Source organism: Eleutherodactylus coqui, chromosome 10, assembly GCF_035609145.1.
Source record: "Eleutherodactylus coqui strain aEleCoq1 chromosome 10, aEleCoq1.hap1, whole genome shotgun sequence".
NCBI lineage: Eukaryota > Metazoa > Chordata > Amphibia > Anura > Eleutherodactylidae > Eleutherodactylus > Eleutherodactylus coqui.
Window position 1 is genome coordinate 60,883,127 of NC_089846.1, and position 22,540 is coordinate 60,905,666.

At 44.1% G+C, this 22,540-nt stretch overlaps 1 protein-coding gene across 1 annotated transcript in view; it reads left to right on the forward strand.

The window, feature by feature from the left end:
- Positions 1-22,015, forward strand: part of SAE1 (SUMO1 activating enzyme subunit 1) — a 50,047-nt gene extending 28,032 nt beyond the window's left edge. The window contains exons 6-9 of the mRNA XM_066581130.1: positions 5,922-6,027; positions 15,351-15,495; positions 21,349-21,418; positions 21,506-22,015. Coding sequence (XP_066437227.1) covers positions 5,922-6,027; positions 15,351-15,495; positions 21,349-21,418; positions 21,506-21,598 — 414 coding nt within the window. The 3' untranslated portion in view covers positions 21,599-22,015. The remainder of the gene's footprint in view (positions 1-5,921; positions 6,028-15,350; positions 15,496-21,348; positions 21,419-21,505) is intronic.
- Positions 22,016-22,540: the final 525 nt, after the last annotated feature.

Here is a 22,540-nt window from a genome sequence, read left to right on the forward strand (position 1 = left end):
CATTCAAATATCTGGGGATACTAATGCCATATGATCACAATAACGCCATAGCAGAAAACATGGACCCGCTGCTGGACAACATAAAACACACATTAAAAGGATGGACCAAACTACCGCTCTCTGTGGCAGGGCGCATAAATCTTATTAAAATGGCCATACAGCCTAAATGTTTGTATATACTGCAGCACATGCCAGTAGCAGTCCCCAAACGCTTCTTCCAGACATTAAACTCCCTAATCACCTCCTTTGTATGGAACTCCACTCGCTCCAAGCTAAGTCTGTCGATATTACAAAGGCCCAAGGAGCAGGCCGGAATGGCCCTTCCGGACCTCCGACTCTACTATTTGGCAGGACAACTGAGAAATATACGGACCTGGGTCCTGAATAGGGAGCTGCCCATAGCAGACAAACAATTGGCAAAGCAAGTAAAAGGCAATAATCTTCTAAATTACCTAGAATTCCCGCAATACACTAACCCCTCTGACGTGGTCCCGCTTCATAGACTGGCCCTTGGGGTGTGGAGGGAGGTGAAGGCGTTGCAACAATACCGAGATACACTACCCGAGCTCTGTCTCTGGAATAACCCTGGCCTCACTGCCCTACAATCAATCCCAGATCCACAATATTGGATGGCTCAAGGGGCACACACACTAAACGACATATATACAGACGGAATACTCCCTACATTCACAGAACTACGCGACAAGCTGCAGTCCCCACATCTCCAACTATTCAGATTCTTCCAGCTGAGACACGCTCTGAACTCCCAATTCCCACCCACATCAACACATATATCTAAATTCCCTACAATTGGTATCCTCAAGTCTCAGGGACCCAGGGGGCTAATCTCGGCCCTATATACGCATCTCCTTTCGGCCAAAATAGCTCCTAACCCACCTACAGCATACGACAAATGGAGACGAACTATTCCATCTCTCACACCTGAGGAATGGCAGGACATCTCTGAGTCCCACCTGGTAGTTTCCCCCGCTGTAAACAACAAATTAATCCAATTATACATAACATATCAGGCCTATCTTACCCCTAGCCGCTTATATAGAATGGGCACCGCATCCTCAAATGCTTGCCACAGATGTCGTCAACCAGACGCGAACTTTTGGCATCTGATATGGGAGTGCCCCTTAGTTAATGAGTACTGGTCGGAAATCACTAACCTTATAAACGCACTACTACCTCCCCCACTGACTATAGATCTAGACCCCAAGGTGGCGTTATTTGGCCTACTGGAGGAGGAGGTATGGCCACATCACATCCGCATATTTCTGGAAAAGATCCTGTTCCTGGCCCGCAAGACAATAGCCATGAAGTGGATGGCGGTGGAGACTCCCTCTACCCCACACTGGATACAAATGGTGAATACCGTAATCTCTTACGAAAAGATCATTTACCAAAACAGAGGATGCCCGACCAAATTTGGGAAGGTGTGGGGGATATGGATCGACTCCCACTCTACCTTACAAACGGAATAACCTCGAACCCCGACCAGTACCCCCCCCCCCCCCCCCTAGATAAGTGTCCGCAGACCTGCAATACAGCTCTTCTATCAAAATTGAAATAAGTTAGAGCAGAACCGTTTTTGGGAAAAGTTAAAAGTTTATTGTTGTCAAGTTATCCGAGGAATACAGCAATGAGATATATCGATCCTAATGTAATGGAAATGTATGTATGAACAATGCCATGCCTAACAAAACTCTTCTTATTCTGTATTCTACAATGCCTTTGTTTGGTTAAAATAAAACGAATTTAAAAAAAGATACACTAATATCATTCTTGCCATGGGCTCCATGGTGGGTGGCTACATATGGATTTGCGGTATTGAATGGTGCTTAGTCCGCATGTGGATTCATGGCATTTCAAAATGTAAATCTGCTGTAGAAATCTGAATGTTGGAGGTGGATTCTTCCTATGGAAGTATCTGCCGTGATGACATGCCATAATCTTCTTTGCTCTTTTTTTTTATTATTTGTGTGTGTGCTGGAAACACTCATTAAAGGCTGTCCACCTATACCACCATTTTTTTTCTTTGTTCCAATGGATCTAAAATGATACAACTTTAGAATAGGTCGTAATAGAGTCACTCTGGTGATTATTCTTTTCCATTATGCAGTTAGTTGCCCCAAGGGTATGTACGTCTACTAGTATTACCTTGGTTATTTATTTATTTCTGCTTGAAAAGTCCTTCCCTTCAGGTGGGTCATGTGATCGAATTATGATTGTCTAGGAATTACTTGTCTTTTGGTTCTTTCAAGGAGTCACTTGTTCAGTTACCAGAACTTTCTGCAGGATGATACTGCGTGGATTGGACCTAGGCATTTCTGTCCACCTAGTATAAAGAGCCTATCACAGTTACTGCTAGAGGCTACTATTGTGCAGTTGTAATGACTGTGACTGTTCCTCCTCCTAACTGTATACTTATGGTCCTTACTTTATTTAGGTGAATATAGAAGGTAATGAGTATCACACTATCCTCCCAGCAGGCAGGGATGGTACAGGCTCCAGCTGGTCATGTGATGCTGTACAGAGGCTTCATGAGATTAATAGCAAAACATAGAGGAAGAGAAAGGAAGGAGAAATCATTCATTGAGGCTTGTCATAGAGTTGGAGGCTCCATTGATCTCCAAAATTGTAAATTTCGGTTCTGCCTATCAGCAGAGGGTTCTTATAATTCTCAGACATGTTAAAGGGGTGTTCAATCAGAAAACCATTATCACCTATTCACTGGATAAATGGTAATCAGTGGTGGTCTGACTACTAGGACCCACTGCAGTTTCTAGAATAGGAGGTCCTAATTCTAATCTTTCCTGTTATCAGTCATTTCAGATTGTAAAGGAATTGATATGAGCGGCTCTCTGTGACTCTAGGCTATGTCATCAGGATCTCATGGGTGGTGGTCTGCTGGTTGGGCCCCTCATGATCAACTGATCGAAGAGATTGCAGCACTCTTGTGAGCTCCATGGCCTCTTTTTGGGCCACTGACCTCACATTCACTCATCGCATAGCCTGAGAGCTGCTCAGCCCTATTCATGTGGGGGCTATGGTAGCATTTCAGCGCAGTTAACCCTCAACACGGTGTTAATTTCAGTAGGATCTACAGTCTGCAGCAAGATCCTGAACAGACTTGCATACAGAGTTAACTAATAGGGATCATACATAGTCCGTCAGCTTACCCAAGTATGTTGTGCGGTGGTTTTGTATTTTTCATTTTCACCCATCATTGTGTTTTTAGACAATATATTATCCTTTCTATTATTAGGACTCTCCAATGGGCTTTCTTTGCCTTTTATAGGCATTTTTATTTGATTTGCTGTACAGTTCATAGTGGCTGTGCCTGGTATTGCAGCTCAATCCCATTCAAGTGAGGCTGTGTGGCCAATGAACCTGACAATGAAGGCCTGAGAAGAGGCTGGGACTTTTACCCAAGTGCCGCAGCCTCTTCAGTCAGCTGATGATCATGGGTCCAGAGCAGCAGATCCCCTACCGATCTGATACTGATAATCTATCCTGAAGATAGGTCACCAATATCATGCCCCCGAAATACCCCTTAAGAGGAAATGACCCGCTCTGATGCTTCTTGGGACTTGGCAAATGGCATTAGTCTTTTTTTTTTTTTTTTATGGCGAAACCCCAGATGGATAACAACTTACAAAAACTTTTTTCTCCATTTTGTGTTCGTTTCCAGAAGCGATGTATTACATGTGGTTTGTCTTAAGCTAATTATTGTATTGTCGTTCCGTAGTCTAATGAGAAAGTGTCATTATTACTGCAGTCGCCGTAATTACGTTCCGCCTGTCTCCTGCTAAATGGCTTCATTTATTCTTAATCTTGACCTTCATCTTGGGAGCGTCATTAGCGCTGACATAGACTCACCTTTCCCAGTACAACAGATTCTGTGTCACCCGGCCCGGTAAAGTCTGGAGGAGTTCTCCTCCGGGCTACTGTCATCTACAATAGGGCTTCAAGTAACCTGTTGTTTGCTGATGCATGCATAGACCGTCCCAGTCCTAACTACTAAATCAACAGATTTAAAGTCAAAAGGTCAGTCTACCTGGGGGCTGAGAGCGACTGGGAACAGACGAGGCTTTGTTGGATCTGCCGTGATTATGTCAGCGCGGGTCAAGACAAGACCCGTCAAATCTGAAAGGAAAGTTGAACTGATCCTTTTTTTTTTTTTTTTTTTTTTTTTCAGTCAACCCGTAAAAGATGTAGAGATAATTCAGCTGATTTGTGCTGTTAAAATTGAGATTAGCGGGGTCTGATCTGCAGAACAGGGGTTACCTTGTCCTCACGGTAGAATTGGTTCACAAGTCTGGTCACTCCCCATTACAGTTGATAAGACAAGCATATTTTTTGCCTCCCATTAACTGTAAAGCTGCAGCATTTTTTGTTCAAATTTTTTTTCCTTCTCACCTTTAAAAAAAAATTATATTTTTTTTTTATTTTGCTGGTGACACAGCTACATGAGTGCTTGTTTTTTGCAGTACGAGTTGCATTTTTCAATGGTACCATTATGCGTACAATATAATCTATTGGAAAACTTTTAAAAATTTCTAAGTGGAGTGGAGAAAAACTGCAAATGCCCCTTTTGGTGGGGGTTATGTTTTTATGGCGTTCATGATGCAGTACAAATGACATTACCTTTTATTTTGGGGTCGGTACGATTACAGCGATTTACACCGAATTTGTTTAGTTTGTTGTACTACTTGAAAAAGAAATGGATTTTTAAAAAAAATTGCTTTCTGTCATCTTTTGACCCCATAGCTTTATTTTTTTAATTGATGCACCTAATATTTTTTGGGCTGACCTATAGTTATTACTTTATGATAGGTTTTTTATTCAAAATTTTTTTTTTCTTGGAGACGGGGTGACCAAAAAAGTGCAATTCTTTTATTGCGTTTCCCTTCCCCTTCCCCCTCGACAACATCTACCATACAGGATTAATAATTATGAAAGTGGGGGTCCTGTGTCCGCCCCATATAAATAGAGCAGTGGTCAAGAAAGCGTGCTGCCACTCCAGTCATCTCTGAGACTACCAGAGAGCGCCAAGTAATGCTACATAGACCAGAATGACTATTCTGGACTTTTCAAACATTGTTTGTATGTTGCTGCATACTGTATAGTATCTGATTAAATACAACAATTTTAGTTTCATAAGTCCTTCATTTTTCCAAGTTGTGAAGGATTATACACTATAAGGATTTGTTCCCGGCTGAGGGACCTGTACATAAGTCTCAAGGTTGCCATTAGGGAATGAGTAAGGGGAGGTCTTGTGTTAAGGATCTGAGGAGGCTAATGGTTTGACCTAACACAACCATGTATTACACGAACAGGCTATTGGTTTTAGTAAGAATTGTGTAATACTTCATTTTTCCTGTGGGGGTGCTGCAGGGAATTTGAGCACTTGCTGCCAGCTTTCCCCAAGGATTGCCACTATGTACGAGGAGTCCAAGCCACAGGACGCTCAGTGATTAGCTTATCATCAAGGGAGCCTTGTAATGAAAAAGGCTTTTCATATTGAAAGCCTCTTTAAGTCATTGCAGTCAGACGGTTAACGTGTATCGGTGCGCTGATGGCTGGCTTAAGGCATTGTTGGTTTGTCCAGGAATTCTTTGCAGTTGTCAAAAAATAATTATAAGGGAATAAAGTTAGCTAAAAACAAAGTAGGAGAGAAAGTAGAGCACGATGTCCTCGGCAGCTGGAACACTCGGTCTCATTATCCACAAGTGACATTGCAACGGCCCCAATCAATGTTCTTCTCGCTGTCTAAATGTTTTAAAGAGCTGAGAGGGGGGGCTGCGAAGGGGAGGAGGGCGGCTGCTTAAAAAATGACAGTCAGCTCAACTTTTCCCCGAGAAAACATTCCCAGCGCGCCTCTAAACTTATCCGCTTTTTGTCCTTGTCAGAAAATAGAGTTCTGCCAGTTGAAGGACGCCTTGGAAATCGACTGGAACAGCGAGAAAGCCAAAGCCGTGCTCAAGAAAACGCCTGCCGACTACTTCCTTTTCCAAGGTAAGAAAGAAATGATTCAGATCTTCTAGAAGTAGAGAGGATCCCAACCGTTATGAAGAAGAGCATTTACTACATTTCCCGTGCAGGGGTTGTGGCTTCCCCAGGCAATATCAGGTATGACTGTGAATGCAAATTAAAGTCTGATTGGTGGAGGGTCACAAAGCAATGGCATCCATAGCACTTCAGTGCCAAAAGGAGTCCTTTCTAAAACCACAATATGCCTCTAAAGGTGGCTATACACCTTAGATTGGATGTATATACCAACCAATTTAGGCTTGTCTGGCCCATCTAATGTGTATGGGCTCTTCCCAACCCCGTTTAGTGTAAATGCCCACAATCGCTGAACGATGAACAAGAACTCGTTTGTCATTTAGTTTCTGCAAGCACAAAACTCACATGACGATTGGCCCGTGTAAACAGGCCGTCTGTCATGTATGAAGGACTGCTTACTTATTATGAGCGGAGGAGGGCAACAATCGGTCTCCGGCCTGCTGCACCCCCATTCATTGAGCAATCCTCACTCCTGTGTGAAAGTGCTTAATGGTCATCCCGTATGAAAGGGCCCTAGGACAGGCATGTGAAACTCTGGTCTAAGTAAATAGGCCCCATGGACTTCTAATAGGTCATGGATACCAGTCCTTTGTTAAGCCCCATTTACACGATGATTGCTTAAACGACAGTTTAACTGACAGTTTTGAGTGAACATCTTTGCATAAACTCTTAAGTAGCTAACTAGCTACTTAAGTGTTAAACGAAGGCAAAGCAGGATTACACTGCTGATAGATCCGAGAACAGCAGCTGCTTTGTATATGCAAACAGCTGCTTTCTTCTCGGAGCTTTCAGCTGGTGTCCCGCTGAGAACTGCCAGCGGGATACCAGCTGAAAGAATGCTATGAGCGGTATCCCACTGAGAACTTAGCGCAGCGCTGATAAGTCATCGCTGACTTTTAGCCTGCTAAAAATCAGCGATGAACAAAAATTGCACGATGACAGCGCACTTATACGCAACGGTTATCGCTCAAAAGATGGCTTTTGAGCGATAATCATTGTGTCTAAATGGGTCTTAAGTTGTAGGATACTGTGATTCTTGCCGCAGCAGAGCTGTGTACTTTGGAAGCTTCCTTAGGGAGCGTATCTAGAAGGCGCATGCTCCCAAAAGAGAAACCATACCCTTCCCCCCCCCCACCCATGTTCTAGGCCTTTCATCAGCAACCTAAGCAAACTGATGAGGGACAAAAACCCTGAAACACTCTGTCTGTACTCATATCTTTTCCTTTTTCCAGTCATTGTTACAAGTCCTGTTAAAGGGTCTGACATTGACTTGCAGGAATGCTGCCTTCTAATAGGTGGCGCTATAGAGGCATTGTTCTCTTTCGTGTAAAGAACTTTCCCAGAAGAGCATGCTTGGCCTTAAGTCTTCTTTCACCAAGGTGCTCTCCCTAAGGAGAAACTAGACCCTTACTGATCCAGTAGCTGTACACAGTAAAACACTTGCTATTAGCAGCAGCAGCAGAGACATCTGGATGTCTCCCCACTCCCCTACCCCTCCACACACACACACACACACACACACACACTCCCCTCTTTCCTACCTCCTTTCCCTCTCCTTTCCATAGACTGCTGTGGGAATCATGAGACAACACCCCTGCTGATACCTGTGTTCCATCATGTCATGTTTTCTGTTACTAGAACAGATTTCACTTGACAACAAATTACAGTGTTTCCCCGAAAATAAGATTTTATATAAATTTTTGCCCCCAAAGAGGCACTAGGTTTCATTTTTGGGGGGTGTCTTATTATACTTGCCTAGCAGGCTCTGTCCGCATCCCTCCCGCTGCTTTCCGGAGCTCCGGCAAGCTTCCTGCAGTCCTTAGCCAACAACGGAAGATCGCTACCTGGTTACAGGATTTATAAATCAGCCAATCAATGTAGCGCTTGATGAACCAATGCGATGGCTGTGATGGGTTCATCCAGTGCTGTATTGATTGGTTCTGAAACGCTGCTTTGCCAATTGCAGCCAACGCATTGTGGAGGCGGGATTTAGGAATTAGCCAATCAATGCCACAGCTCATCCAATTCATAAATCCCGCCTTCACAATGCAATGCCTGTGATTGTTTCTTGAGGGCTGCTCAGCCAATCACAGCCATCGCATTGGTTCATCAAGTGCTGCATTGATTGGTTCTCGAGCGCTGCTCAGCCAATCAGAGCCATCAGTTCCTGGAGGCGAGATTTATGAATTCTGTAACCAGTCTTCTGTGGGTGACCGAGGACTGCAGGAAGCCTGCCGGAGCTCTGGAGAGCAGCGGGAGGGACGTAGACCGAGCCTGCTGGGTAATGTGTGTTGTGTGTGTGTTTTTTTTTTTTAATGTAACGCAGCTGGGGCTTAATTTTGGGATGGGGCTTGTATTTCAAGCCTCCCCAAAAATCGGGGTATGGCCCCCTGCACACGGACGGAAATTCCGCAGTGGTATTTCCCGCAGAATTTCCACCCGTGCTCGCCTATACAGGATTGCATTGCAAAACCCAATCCTATACACACAGCTGCGATTTGTCTGCGTGAAAACATGCGCGGAAAACAAATCACAGCATGTCCTATTTCTGTGCGGGTTGTGTGTGATGGACAGACTATAGAATAGACTGATCCGCAGAAGAAGACTGGTGTCTTATTGGGCCAGCTATTGCTCTCTGTAAAGGGCAGCAACATGTTTGCTGACAGAATTTGGAGGTTTTTTCCTTTCACTCTGGCTAGTCAGAGGTTCTGAATGAAGGACCCTCGCCCTCTTTTACTTCCGAAATACCCCAATACTCCAAGCGCCTGCTAGACCGGCTCAGTAGTACTTGTCAGCGGGTGCACCCTGAGTGCCATCCCTGTATGATTGGCATGTGGCAGAGCTGCTGTTTTCCTTCCTTCTCCCGTCCGCTCTCCGGAGGCCTGACCCGGTGCGAGAACTCTGTTCACTTTGTAATGTTTGCCCTTATTTATAAAACTTCCTTCCTGCTGCTGCCTGCCAGGCCCACTCCACCCCCACGTGGCAACTGGACACCGAGACAGAAGTGAAGGATGCCCTTGTGCTCGGCCTCCTCTGGGTGTGCCCTGCACCTGCTCTGCTATTCTGGGTTTCCTGCGCTGAGCTGTGACCTGCAGGAGGGTCCCGAATCCACATTCCTCTCGCTCCTCACTTGTGTGCGTTCACTCATTTATGCCCTTATTGTGGGGCCACTTCCTCTTAAAGGGGAATTCCACATTCAGTTTTCAGCAAAATTTGACATGCGATCCGTGTGGTCTGATGGTGTCCAAAATTGATGGATCCTTCCTGCGTTCTGTCACCCGGCAAGCTCAGACAGGACGCTGGAAATATGGTGAAATCTGTCAAATCCGTGTAACTACTGCCACTTCTATAGCTTCACCAGCACCTTTATGTTGTCCGTCTTGTACATTTATTTATTTTTTGTTAAATTGGGCTCCTTTTCCGTGGTAAATCTCGTCCAATGTGTATAAAACATAAGCGCCAAATATCCGAACGTACCCTGAGCCACATCATTGATGATACGTCATGCTAGAAAGAAAGATAAATAAAGTCTTATTTGTATAGAACCAACTTATTCCGCAGCGCTTTCAGGCAATTTGTTATGCCCCAAAATTGTTTTTACGCAAATTCTTGTATTTACTTAAGGCCGAGCTCACATGAGTATAAGATTACAGCGCATTACGTGTGTGATGCGTGTCAATTCACAGGCAATCAAATATATTGCCTTAGGCCGTTCCGCTCACATTTATGTGTAGGAATTGCGTTATACGCGAGCGCAAAAAAGAACACAGCATGTTCTATTTTGCCATGTATTATACACACAGCGGAGCCCATTGTTCTGTATGGGCGCACGATCAATGCCACCCATTGTGTATGAGCGGCGTATATATGCACTGTTGCGAAGCAACAACGCAGGCAATTTATATGGGAAAGAAAAAAGAAAGCCTGCGTACGACGGCATGCTTGAGATGCGCTGCCATATGCAGTACAATACTGCTGCCGTACGTGGTGCCACAGCAGTCTAACGCTGCCTGACTCGCAGTGTTTTACGCATACAGCCGCGTGAGCCCGGCTTGATGCGGACTTGTCAGGTCGAGCTTCAGAGGTCCTAAGTCCCTTCTGCCCAAAATATACATTAGTAAGTGACTGAACACAAGACAAAAGCATTTCTCTTTTATGTTCAGGATAGAGAGTGTCCAAAGATGGCGGCCCCATAGTCAATAGAAAATGTCACTTTTCAGTTACGGTAGCTCAAGGGGTGCAATTGAATTAAGCAAGTGTTATGACCTCCATTATACAGCAGGTTAAGTGTTTTCTGGGACTTCAGTATTTTGGACCCCTCGGGTTATGTCATTATTATCTGATTGGTGGGGGTCTACCACTCAGGACCCCAGCTGATCAGCTGCCTGCAGTGGCCGTGGCGCTATAGGGATTCTGCCGTCACTTCACTGCAATCCAGCCAAAATTCAGAAAATCCCTTTAAATCTCAGAGTCCCGCAGAGTTTACCTTATCTACCCTGAGTATTGTAAAAAAAACAAGAAGAGTGCTGTCATGGACCCTAGATAGCCAAGCTTGCATATGTAGGGAGAGGGGAATAAGCTGCTGCTCTATCTGCTCTGGCAGCGGATTATCTTCCTTGAGAACAAAAGGATCGGGCACTGCCATATCCAGTGAATAAGAGAATAACCTTATAAACTGGCACAACCCCTTTAAGGCAGGATGGATTTTCTGCCTCTGAATAGAATGGGTTATGCACTGACTGCAAACATATGTTGATAATGGTGAGTAAGTAAAACACAGTGTAGTGGGATGTTGGGTAACTTCTGTCCTTCTGCCTGTATGATGCCGGTGAGGTCGCCCCCACTGACGGCGCTCATGTCTCTATCAGTTGTTTTTCCCGATCAGTGTGGGGTTGGGGACGTTCTCGGAGGGTCCTGCCCTTTCTGGAAGATGAGCCAGAGAAGCTGCTGTTATTTTTGGATGCCCTCGCACTCCTGTTGCCTGAGAGGTCGGGAAGTGATAAGACAGATGTCGACGCTCCCGCCCCGCACGCTCCACTGCTTTATTTGCTTTGGTCTTGTGTCCGGAATTTTTTTTTCTCAACTGGAACAATGAATATTATCCGGGTCACGTCAGAGAGGAGCGTAAACACGGGATCAGAGAGGCGGAGATGTGTGGAGGTTGTGTCCCAGCGCTGCCGCTCTCTGCTAGATAGAAAATACAACTAGATCCAATAAAAGTTAGCCCTCCAACTGGAGGGTCACTGCTTACCTCCCTGGAGGCAGACATTGGATATACACATTATTCTTCCTGTATTGTCTTATCAGACCGTTTATTTGGCTGCTAAGACAACTATTTGTAAAGTATTAATTAATTTTTACCGCAAGCTACCTCTTTTATGGGTCGGCACAAATAAAGTTACACAAATAATTCAAAGACCCAGAACTCTTGATTTTTCCGTTGATCTCTCCTATGAGATGGCCGTAGTTTTATGGAATATATATATATATATATATCTCTATATCATATTTTTCACTCTTTAAGATGCACTTTTGTTTCCCCCCACCCAAAGTCCCAAAAATGTGTGGAAATCTTGCCAGCGCGATCGCGAGTTTAACACGCGATTGTGCAAACTAAATCACGCAAACTCACTATCGTGTGAACAAATATGCAAATATTTACTAGTTCTCTCACCTCTGCATTGCCGCCCCTTACATACCGCTGATCGGTGGTGATCGCCGGCAGGATCTGCTGCTGCCGCCTCCACCAGTCGGATTCTTCCCTTCCTCGGCCTGTACACAAGTGCTGCTGTCACAGAACTCCAGTGTTTCAGAGCTCTGCTGCTCCGTCACCCGGTACCATCCCCTGCACCGTCCCTTCGTTAGTTCAAAATATTATTTTGCTATTTTCCTCCTCTAAAACGGGGCGTGTGTCTTATCATCCGGGGCGTCTTATAGATCGAAAAAAAGGAAAATATCCGCCATTTCTTTTTGTTTGTTTTTTGTCTTTTCAACTGTTTATGATGCAGTAAAAAATGTTGACCTTATTCGACAGACTGGTAAGATTACGGTGGGGCCAAATATGTGTATTTTTTTTTTATCGCAGACTATTTTTAAAAAATATTGTTTAAAAATAAATTTTCACCATTCTTTTCTATGAGTAGTTTTTTTTCCCCAGTGGGTGAAGGGGGAGGCTTTTCGTATTCCACTTAATGCTACGTTACGTCTGTGCGCTCCCTTTGTATACGTGACGCAGACATTGCTTTTATAGTGCTCCGTAATTCCTAGTTCTGCAGAACATTTATGTGTCTGTGTTAAACTGACCCCTTGGGCTGTGTCTCTGAAGCTGCTGATGGCAGACCGGGGGACATTTGTTAGGCCCCTAGCTGCCATCATAACCCATTGGGGTCTTGCTGGGTACTAATAGGTTGATGAAGGGACTTTAGATGCTGAGGCCACTACTGAGGTTTTCCTGCTCTTACCTATTATGATGGAAGCCATCATTCACCAACAGGTACAACTTTTAAGTCCATCTGATTACCAAAATGTACATGCATAGCTATGTGCCTTAAAGGGTTGTGCCAAAGTGTACTTTTATCATCTATCCTAAGGATAGGTGATTTAAAGTCAGTCGTGGTACAGCCGCCTCCAGGTAAGGTTTTCCTTGACATACATGTACGTCAGTGTGGTCAATTTCTTGCCTTGCAACAATATAGCCTATCACCAGAAAATATTTTTGTGGTGGTGTTTTTTAATTTTTTTATTTCCTGTTTCCCTGTGACCACTAGGGGGCAGTGAGGACAAGGGATCCTCCATGCGCTGCCTCGTGTCTGTCTGAGCCCTAGGGGTCAGAAACGCTCTTTTCTCCTTAGGGAGAGCAACTATATACTATAAATAAGTGAGGAGACTCAAATGGCCACGCACGCTCCTCTGGGTAATATGCAAATAAGGGAGATGGAATAAATCCTCCACAGTGCCACCTACTGAAAGGCAGCATTCCTTCGAGTCAAAGTGGGACTTTTTATACAAGTCTTGCTACAATGACTGGGAATCAAAAGCAAAGCCAGACCCCATGTACATACAGCTGTTTCCGGGTTATTGCCCATCATCAGTGTACAGTAGGAGTCTGGCTTTTGCTAGTGAGAGGCCAGGGACAGGGGTCTTTGAGTCTCCTCCCTTATTTATAGTATATAGTTGCTCTCCCTAAGGAGAAAAGAGCGTTTCTGACCCCTGTCCCTGGCCTCTCACTAGCAAAAGCCAGACTCCTACTGTACACTGATGATGGGCAATAACCCGGAAACAGCTGTATGTACATGGGGTCTGGCTTTGCTTTTGATTCCCAGTCATTGTAGCAAGACTTGTATAAAAAGTCCCACTTTGACTCGAAGGAATGCTGCCTTTCAGTAGGTGGCACTGTGGAGGATTTATTCCATCTCCCTTATTTGTCTGAGCCCTGTGTTTGTGAATCCAGCAGCGCGTGCGGCTCTAATGAAGAAACTGTTGTTTTCCACTTCAATCGCTTTATCACTACCATCTTTCATCTGTTAAAAGCGTCTCATATTTTCCGTCCGACTATGTAAATTTTGCATTAGTCAGACACTTCTGTTTAGAATTAGTCTGCAGGGGACGTGTAGGCTCGGAGCAGACAATGGAGATCGTAACTCGTCTGGCATAGGGAAGACACAAAGGGCTGGTCAGGTCACCGTGCAGTCCACTGCAGGACTGATGCCATATGGGGCCAAAGTCCTTTCTGTGATGACCATTAGGAAGACATTCTTGTCCCTTTTGGGGTGCAGTTTGTTCCCATGACTAATCTCTGTCCATCATTGCCTTAAGGGGTTGGCTGCATCATGGCGTATGAATATAATGGCCGTGCTTGGAAGGGGGACACTTTCTGCAGTGGGCAGATCCAATCAACCATGTAATAGACATTTAGGCTAGAGCTACATGACAACTTGGATTGCATGTTAGCCCTCATTTCCACAAATCAAGCTACCAATAGGGAAACATGGGCGTCCGCACTAGAATTAAAGCACACGGATTTGATCTGCGGACCTTTCCGGTCCGGAAAACAAATCGCAGCATGCTCCATTTCAGTGCGGATCCTGCACGAACGGTTTCCATTGAAGTCAATGGAAGCCGTCTGATCCGTGGCCTGACGAGCCGCAAAAAAGAAAAAAAAATGTGCAAGGGCAGCGGCGCACCAGCCAGCGCTACCGCACACATCCAAAGTGAAGAAAAGAGAAGGCTCGGACAGGTAAGTAGAATCCTACAATGTCCTCGGCCGCAGGCAGGTTCAGTCTCCACTGCGGGCTCCCGCATGGGGAATGCGATCTCCCCGGGGACATGAGGCCTTACAGTTCTAAATACAATTTTGCTGTAATGTTGAAGAACATATTTTACCCTGATTTTTGCATGTTTCCTATTGAAAGGAGTGGGATGGGACTTTTGCGCAACTGTGTTTTTAGAAGTTGCTGAAGCATGAAGTTGTGTAGTTGTGGCAAAATTGTTGCCATGACTTGCATGCCTTCTTGTATGGGTAGAAGGGTTTTGCAACGATCACAAGAATTCTGAAGCGGTCAAACTTGCAAGTTGGTCGCCCATTTCAGTAATACAGCAATACGTACCACCACCCATGAGCAACCTGGTGGAGCCCTAGTCTAAAGGTGGTTCAACACGGCGGATAATCTGCTCATGGTAACAAGTGTCAAGCCAACAACCATAGCATGTGTGTTGGCACTCATCAAGGTGGCAGATGATCCAGTAGTATGGGGCCGGACAATCGTTACAATCTGTATGGGAAGGACTAATTGTGGTATCAGTCGTCAGCACATCCTCTGTTTACATGGGGATTATGTGTGGCTGACCAGGAAGCCTTGTAAACTTGCCTGCATGAAAGGTCCAATTGCTCATTTGTTGGCTGATCCCTGGCATGATCGGGCTTACAAATGGTCATGCCATTCCTGATCATCGGCATGTGCAAATGGAACTTAACCCTAAGGGAAAGCCATTGGACAAAATTAATTTTTTTAAATCCATTACAGTTTTCATTATCCAGATCAGCGGTGTTTGGCAGCCACTTATTCCTCCTTCCTTATTAACCTAATGCACAAATGGGGGGAATCAGGAGAGATGGCGGTCTATTCATGTCTTTGGTTAGCTCTAGAGAGCCGAGTCGTGAAGCTGGGGCACCCCTATTACATCCCGATTGGAAGGATAAAACCAGCGGCACCCTCCTATAATGCAGAAGACTGCTTCGTCCTGTCGATAAATGATCTTTTCTGTCTCCGTAGTTATAATGAAGTTCCGCACTGACAGAGGACGAGACCCTCAGCCCAGCAGCTTTCAAGAGGACTGTGAGGCGTTGCTTCAGATCCGCAATGATCTGCTGGATTCTTTGGGTGTTAACCCCGATCTGCTGCAAGAAGACTTTGCAAGGTAACTTTATAACATATTAGAACTGAAGACCTGAGCAGGCTGGATACCGCCAGAGGCTTGTCCGTTACGTGAGTTTACAATCATTGACCTTTAGGTCAGAGATGTGGGTCTGTATTAGTTACCCCATTCTGCACTCTCGTCGATTAGGTAGAGAGGACAACAACTACAAAGAGCATCTATCTCACTTTGGAGGACCAGCACATCTGTGCATTACAGCCATTGATTTAATTTAGTATTGTGTAATATTTAATTTCTCCTGAAGTGGCGCTAGTAGGGAAGTTGATCACTTGCTGCCAGTTTCCCAACAGATTGCAGCTGGTTGCAGGATGTCACACCAACACTCCTGGTTGTTCTTCATCACCGTAGTTAGGTTATGTTGTGTGGGGTTCACAACAATTTTTTTTCTATTATTTATCTAAATGGCTAAGTTCAGCAGGTCAAGGGGATAAGTAAACCGCTTTCTAACCCTTTCACTGCCAGGTGTTTTTGGACAGTTTTTTGATCTGTACAAATATAAAAATTTTAAAAATATACATAAAATACTAATGTGATCTGAAATGAGACACCTATCAAATTTTGAAATTCCCAGCAGTACTTACTCACGTGGACGCATTCATGCTTTTTTTTTCATCAGCATATGTAGTCTTCTTTCCCTTCTCTGTTGGTTTTTTTGGTTCCCTTCTTCTCTGTTGGTTTTTTTGGTTCCCTTCTTCTCTGTTGGTTTTTTTGGTTCCCTTCTTCTCTGTTGGTTTTTTTGGTTCCCTTCTTCTCTGTTGGTTTTTTTGGTTCCCTTCTTCTCTGTTGGTTTTTTTGGTTCCCTTCTTCTCTGTTGGTTTTTTTGGTTTCCTTCTTCTCTGTTGGTTCCCTTTTTGGCTATTATCTATTGTTCTCTATTATTTATGGTTCTCCTTTTCTCTGGCTTTGTTTATCTCTGGTTCCCCCTTTTTTCTGGCTTTTTTTTTATAGCTGGTTCCCCCTTTTTTCTGGCTTTTTTTTTTTATAGCTGGTTCCCCCTTTTTTCTGGCTTTTTTTTTTTTATAGCTGGTTCCCCCTTTCTTCTGGCTTTGTTTATCTCTGGTTCCCTCTTTCTCTGGCTTTGTTTATCTCTGGTTCCCTCTTTCTCTGGCTTTGTTTATCTCTGGTTCCCTCTTTCTCTGGCTTTGTTTATCTCTGGTTCCCTCTTTCTCTGGCTTTGTTCATCTCTGGTTCCCTCTTTCTCTGGCTTTGTTCATCTCTGGTTCCCTCTTTCTCTGGCTTTGTTCATCTCTGGTTCCCTCTTTCTCTGGCTTTGTTTATCTCTGGTTCCCTCTTTCTCTGGCTTTGTTTATCTCTGGTTCCCTCTTTCTCTGGCTTTGTTCATCTCTGGTTCCCTCTTTCTCTGGCTTTGTTCATCTCTGGTTCCCTCTTTCTCTGGCTTTGTTCATCTCTGGTTCCCTCTTTCTCTGGCTTTGTTCATCTCTGGTTCCCTCTTTCTCTGGCTTTGTTCATCTCTGGTTCCCTCTTTCTCTGGCTTTGTTCATCTCTGGTTCCCTCTTTCTCTGGCTTTGTTCATCTCTGGTTCCCTCTTTCTCTGGCTTTGTTCATCTCTGGTTCCCTCTTTCTCTGGCTTTGTTTATCTCTGGTTCCCTCTTTCTCTGGCTTTGTTTATCTCTGGTTCCCTCTTTCTCTGGCTTTGTTTATCTCTGGTTCCCTCTTTCTCTGGCTTTGTTTATCTCTGGTTCCCTCTTTCTCTGGCTTTGTTTATCTCTGGTTCCCTCTTTCTCTGGCTTTGTTTATCTCTGGTTCCCTCTTTCTCTGGCTTTGTTTATCTCTGGTTCCCTCTTTCTCTGGCTTTGTTTATCTCTGGTTCCCTCTTTCTCTGGCTTTGTTTATCTCTGGTTCCCTCTTTCTCTGGCTTTGTTTATCTCTGGTTCCCTCTTTCTCTGGCTTTGTTTATCTCTGGTTCCCTCTTTCTCTGGCTTTGTTTATCTCTGGTTCCCTCTTTCTCTGGCTTTGTTTATCTCTGGTTCCCTCTTTCTCTGGCTTTGTTTATCTCTGGTTCCCCCTTTCTCTGGCTTAGCTTATCGCTGGTTTCCTCTTTCTCTGGCTTAGCTTATCGCTGGTTCCCCCTTTCTCTGGCTTTATCGCTGGTTCCCCCTTTCTCTGGCTTTGTTTCTCTCTGGTTCCCTTTTGTAAAAGGAAACAAATGGTTTCCTCTGACTTCACTGTACTGCCCCAAATTGGTTATTGAGCAGCGCATGCATGCAGAGTAACTGAGCCTGACACACACACTCCAAATGACGTAGCAATAGAAATGCATACCCCTACAATCATAAGAACTCCTGATTGGCTGTGGGTTCTAATGATTAAAATATGTTAACTCCTTAGGGTGTGTATTGCTAATGAAAGGAATTTTTCCAGGAAACACACAGAAATGCAACTTATACTATGTTCATTATCCTTAAAATACGAAGGTGAGGGCCCCAGAGCACTCTCGTGAGAAAGATCTGTGGAAGGGTGATGTGTGAGCTGAAAACCATGCATAGGAGATGGAGCACAAGAATCTATAGTACATATATTACTAGAACACCTTTTTCTCTGTCTGTTTGCCCATTTTTTTTTGTCTTTTGGCTCCCGTTTTCTGCCGGTTAAAAATGCCCTTCAAAGCAGAGGCTGAGACACAAGTCTTAAGGCCCATTTACACTGAGCAATGATCGCTAAAAAACGATCGTTTCAGCGATCATCGTTGCATCTAAATGAGTGCCCATTGTGCACTTTTCGTGCACTGCTGGCTGATCTTTAAATTCAGTCCAACCTAAAAATCGTCCTTCAGCCTTATCAGCAGTTCTCCACGGGGGATGGGAGGGGGGGGGAGGGAGTGCTGATAGCATTGTTTCCAGCTGGAGAACAAAGGATCTGAATGCAGACAAGAGTCCTTGGGCTATTAACTGTTTTCAGGAAGGCTTCATTTGCACACTTAATTGCTCTTAAGTAGCTGAGTAGCTACTTATAAGTTTATGCAAAATGATCACTTAAACTGTCCTTTGAGCGATCTTTGAGCAATCATTGGCTGGTGTAAATGGGCCTTTGACGTACAGAGTCCATACATTCAATTATGTTCACATAATGCCTGTTAAATATTTGAGCCGACACGTGGCCTGTAGAAGGTGACTAGATGTGCAACTGCTCCAATTCTCACTCCTTTAGTAGAATTGTAATGGTTGGAGACTACATCTCTTCTCTAATCAGTAAGGGGAATGATAACATTAATCAAATTTCATATATTACCTCCCTTGGGGGTCACCGGAAAGCTGTACAAGGGAGGATAGGATATCCCAGTATCGGGCCGTCTTCTATCTTCCTGCTCTCACTCCAAAGCTCCCTTCTCCCCTACAAAGACACAGAGCCAGGGAGTAAAACTTTTTATTGTGGTCCCAACTTCAAACGAGCTGTTTCCAGAATGCTGCGCCTAGAGTTGTCCTCTTTAGTCATGCCGTATAATATATATCCTTGGTAGGGAAAGGGCTAATGTTTATCAATCCCATTAAATACAGTAATAAGTCAAATAAACCAGTTACCCATGATGATAATACTATATAGCAACACATAAGGTCTCATCATGCCAGCTGTGAGCATTGGCCCACGTGTCACTTGTTCGACAAATACCAGTAATTGTTGTGTCCAGCCATGTGTGTAATATCCACAGGAACATCAGATCTTCACAATTATCCACAACAGCAACAAGACAAATATATCTATATTACTGTAAAGTGGAAACATGGCTTAATATTGTGGGGACCGGCCGGATAGGACTGCAGATTGTATTTCCTTTATCTGTCTTAGTGCTATTCTCCTCAATATTGTCCTTAGTTTAGGGTCTTGGATATTTTAATGCCAACTTCTTGGTGGTCTAGGGTAGTGGAGGATTTAAAGGGAATCTGTCATCTACTTTCAACCCTATAAGCTAAGTTTATGGGCTGAAAGTTGGGGATCCGCTAAGTCCAGGGATGTAACCTTTATACTTGCCTTCCCCATGTATCTGTGCTGGAACCCACCGCTGCTCAATGCATTGAGTAGTCCTGCCTAACAGCGCTACTCAATGCATAAAGTGGCAGCTGCCAGCAATGACATCGGGGAAGGTAAGTGACAGGTTAATTCCACACGGGTAATTGCAATTTTGTGGCAAAATCACAGCTTTATTCACTGCGATTTGTGAGTGTCAGTGATGCTCTTTTTTTGAGAAAATATCGTGCTATTTTTTTTTTTTTTTTTTTTTTTTTATCGCAAAGTCAACTGGACTTTGTAATGTCAAAATCGCACTGCGCGTTTTATAACGCTGCAATGCAATAAAAAGTAGCCTCCATAGGAATACATGGGAGAATTAAAAAAAAAACATACATCGCAGAAAGATGGAGTAAGACACTATTTTTTTTTATCCTTTCAACATCGCATCAGTAAAAACCTCACAGATGGGAAGGAAACCATTGTAAACCATTGTACATCATTGGTTTCATATTCTGATTTTTACTGACTATTGCAGCAGGCGACAATCGCACGATTTTATTACCCGTGTAAAACCACCCCAAATATTACATCCCCAGACTTGGTGGATCACCTACTTTCAGCCCAAAAGCTAAGTTTATAGGGTTAAAAGTAGGAGATAGATTTCCTTTTAATGCATGCTTCCCTCATGGTCTAGGGTAGTGGAGGACTTGATACCCTTTTTGGTAGTGGCCTTAGGATAGTAGAAGGTTTAAATGCATGCTTCCCTAGTAGTCTTAGAGTAGTGGAGGGTTTGATGTTGGCTTTCCATTTGGTCTACGGTACTGAAGGATTTAATACAGGCTTTTCTGGTGGTCTAGGGTAGTAGAAAACTGACTACACACTTCCCAGGTAATCTAGGGTTTTGGAAGGTTTAATATACGCTTTCCCTGGTGGTCTAGGATAGTGGAGTGTTTAAAGGTAATCTGTCACCATCTTCTTTCAGCCCACACTGACAGCAGCAACACAGAGTGACAGGCGTACTGATTACTTGACAAAGATCTAGTTCATAGGTCGCAATGTCATTTCTCCTAAGGTTATGGAAGAATAAACATTGAAACTTTTTGCACCATTGGATGCTGCCACTTTTCTTTATAGGCCCATTGATTACAGAGATGTCTGCTGTGTGTATCTGTGCAGTATTTTGGGAGAAATTCACATTTTATTAGTGACAGACAGACAGAGGACTACTGGAAGCAGTTCTCCAAATTCATTTGCTACAGCTAACCACGCCCACTCCTCCCTCTGCTCACTGATTGGCTATTACTGGGCATAGGAAGTTAACTGTCAGACACCTGTGAATCAGTGGCTGGAGGGCAGAGTGAGTGTAGCTAGCTGTAGCTCATGAATGTTGAGGACTATTTCCTGTAGTCCTCAGCATGTGTGTGCTACTAGTAAGCGCTGCGGAATAAGTTGGCGCTATACAAATAAAGATTATTATTATTATTATTACTAGTAAAATTTGATCGCTGTAATTGGCTAGACTGTCACCATCTTATGCTGCACACCGAAAGGGCTGCAAAAATATAGTGACAGAATCCCTTTACGTATGCTTCGCTGGTGGTCTAGGGTAGTGAAAGGCTTCATCCCTTGACATTCTCTTGCTGGATTATCTTCTTTCCCCCTTGTCCGGCATTTGTCTGGTATTGCCTGTGCTTTCACTGAACATGGGTGACATATGCCAGAGTGTAGTCCTCTGTATGTTACACGCAACTCATGCATGCTACACAGTGACCAAACGGTAGGGCTCAATTATTAGATCCTCTGAAGGACGTTCACTTGTCACTTTTTTTTTTGTTTTGTTTTCTAATTTATGCTTTCTGTTTTCCACAGCTATTGTTTTTCGGAAATGGCCCCCGTCTGTGCAGTTGGGGGAGGAGTTCTGGGCCAAGAGGTGGTGAAGGTAGGTGCTGACCTCACCCCATACACACACATGAGTATCACAGATGGGTCGTTCACCATACCCTGTATTTTTCTTCCTTATGTCCAGGCTCTTTCCCAACGAGATTCTCCACATAACAACTTCTTCTTCTTCGACGGGCTGAAGAGCAGCGGCATTGTTGATTGTTTGGGAGCCAAATGAAGAACCCATGTTGCTCGTCATGATGTTGTAGAAGGGTTTGCAGATTTGTGACATTTGGACCAATATAACTGCACTTTGCAGAATCCAGTATCTCACGGTTCCTCCTTGGCTGTTCTTTGGGTGACGACTAGAATAATAGAGAGCTGCCGTGTAGCAACTGGAACAAGTACATATGACGCCGAGCCATTAAAGCCTCACTGGTTCTCCTGACTCGCCCATCTCTAGCCTGAAGATGTAGGAAGAGGATTTTGGTCAACGCCATATCTGCGAAAGCTAAACATAAATTATCTGAGTTGAGCCCAGAATATAAATGTCACATTTTATCTGCATTGTTTTGTTTTCTATTTAGTAAGCCTGTTAAATGTATTTTTGCAGTTCTGAACTTTTTTTAATTTTCAATAAAAACCCGATAAATAACGTGGTGATGTAGAGTGCTCATCAGTAAAGCTGGACATATGTTGTGGATGGCTGCATGCTCAATCAGTTGACAACCACTATCATCAACCCAACCCCAATGCATATCGGAGGAGAGCAAATCACTGACAGGCGTCGGGTCTCTCCTTACGTAAGATGGTCAGCTGAGATCAATAGGTTCGGCTTATATTAATACTACATTAATAATACTGCAGGGGGAGTGCTTGGGCAGTTGTGATAAAATCAGCTGATCGCTGGGGGTACTCTGAGCAGGGCCAAGGGTGATCAGCTGTTTGCCCCACATTGTGGGAGCGTTTGTGCATATTGGCATAATCCCTTTAATCTAAAGTATAAAGCCAGCTTAAAGGGATTTTTTTAAAATTTTTTTTTTTTTTTTTTTTTAACAATTATGTCCATGCAACAAGATGATTAATCCTATACTCTCCTCTCCCAGCTCCCTGATGTGTCCAGCACTATCGCTCCAGGCTGCAGCAGCCTGATAATGGGACATCATACGCTGCTGCAACC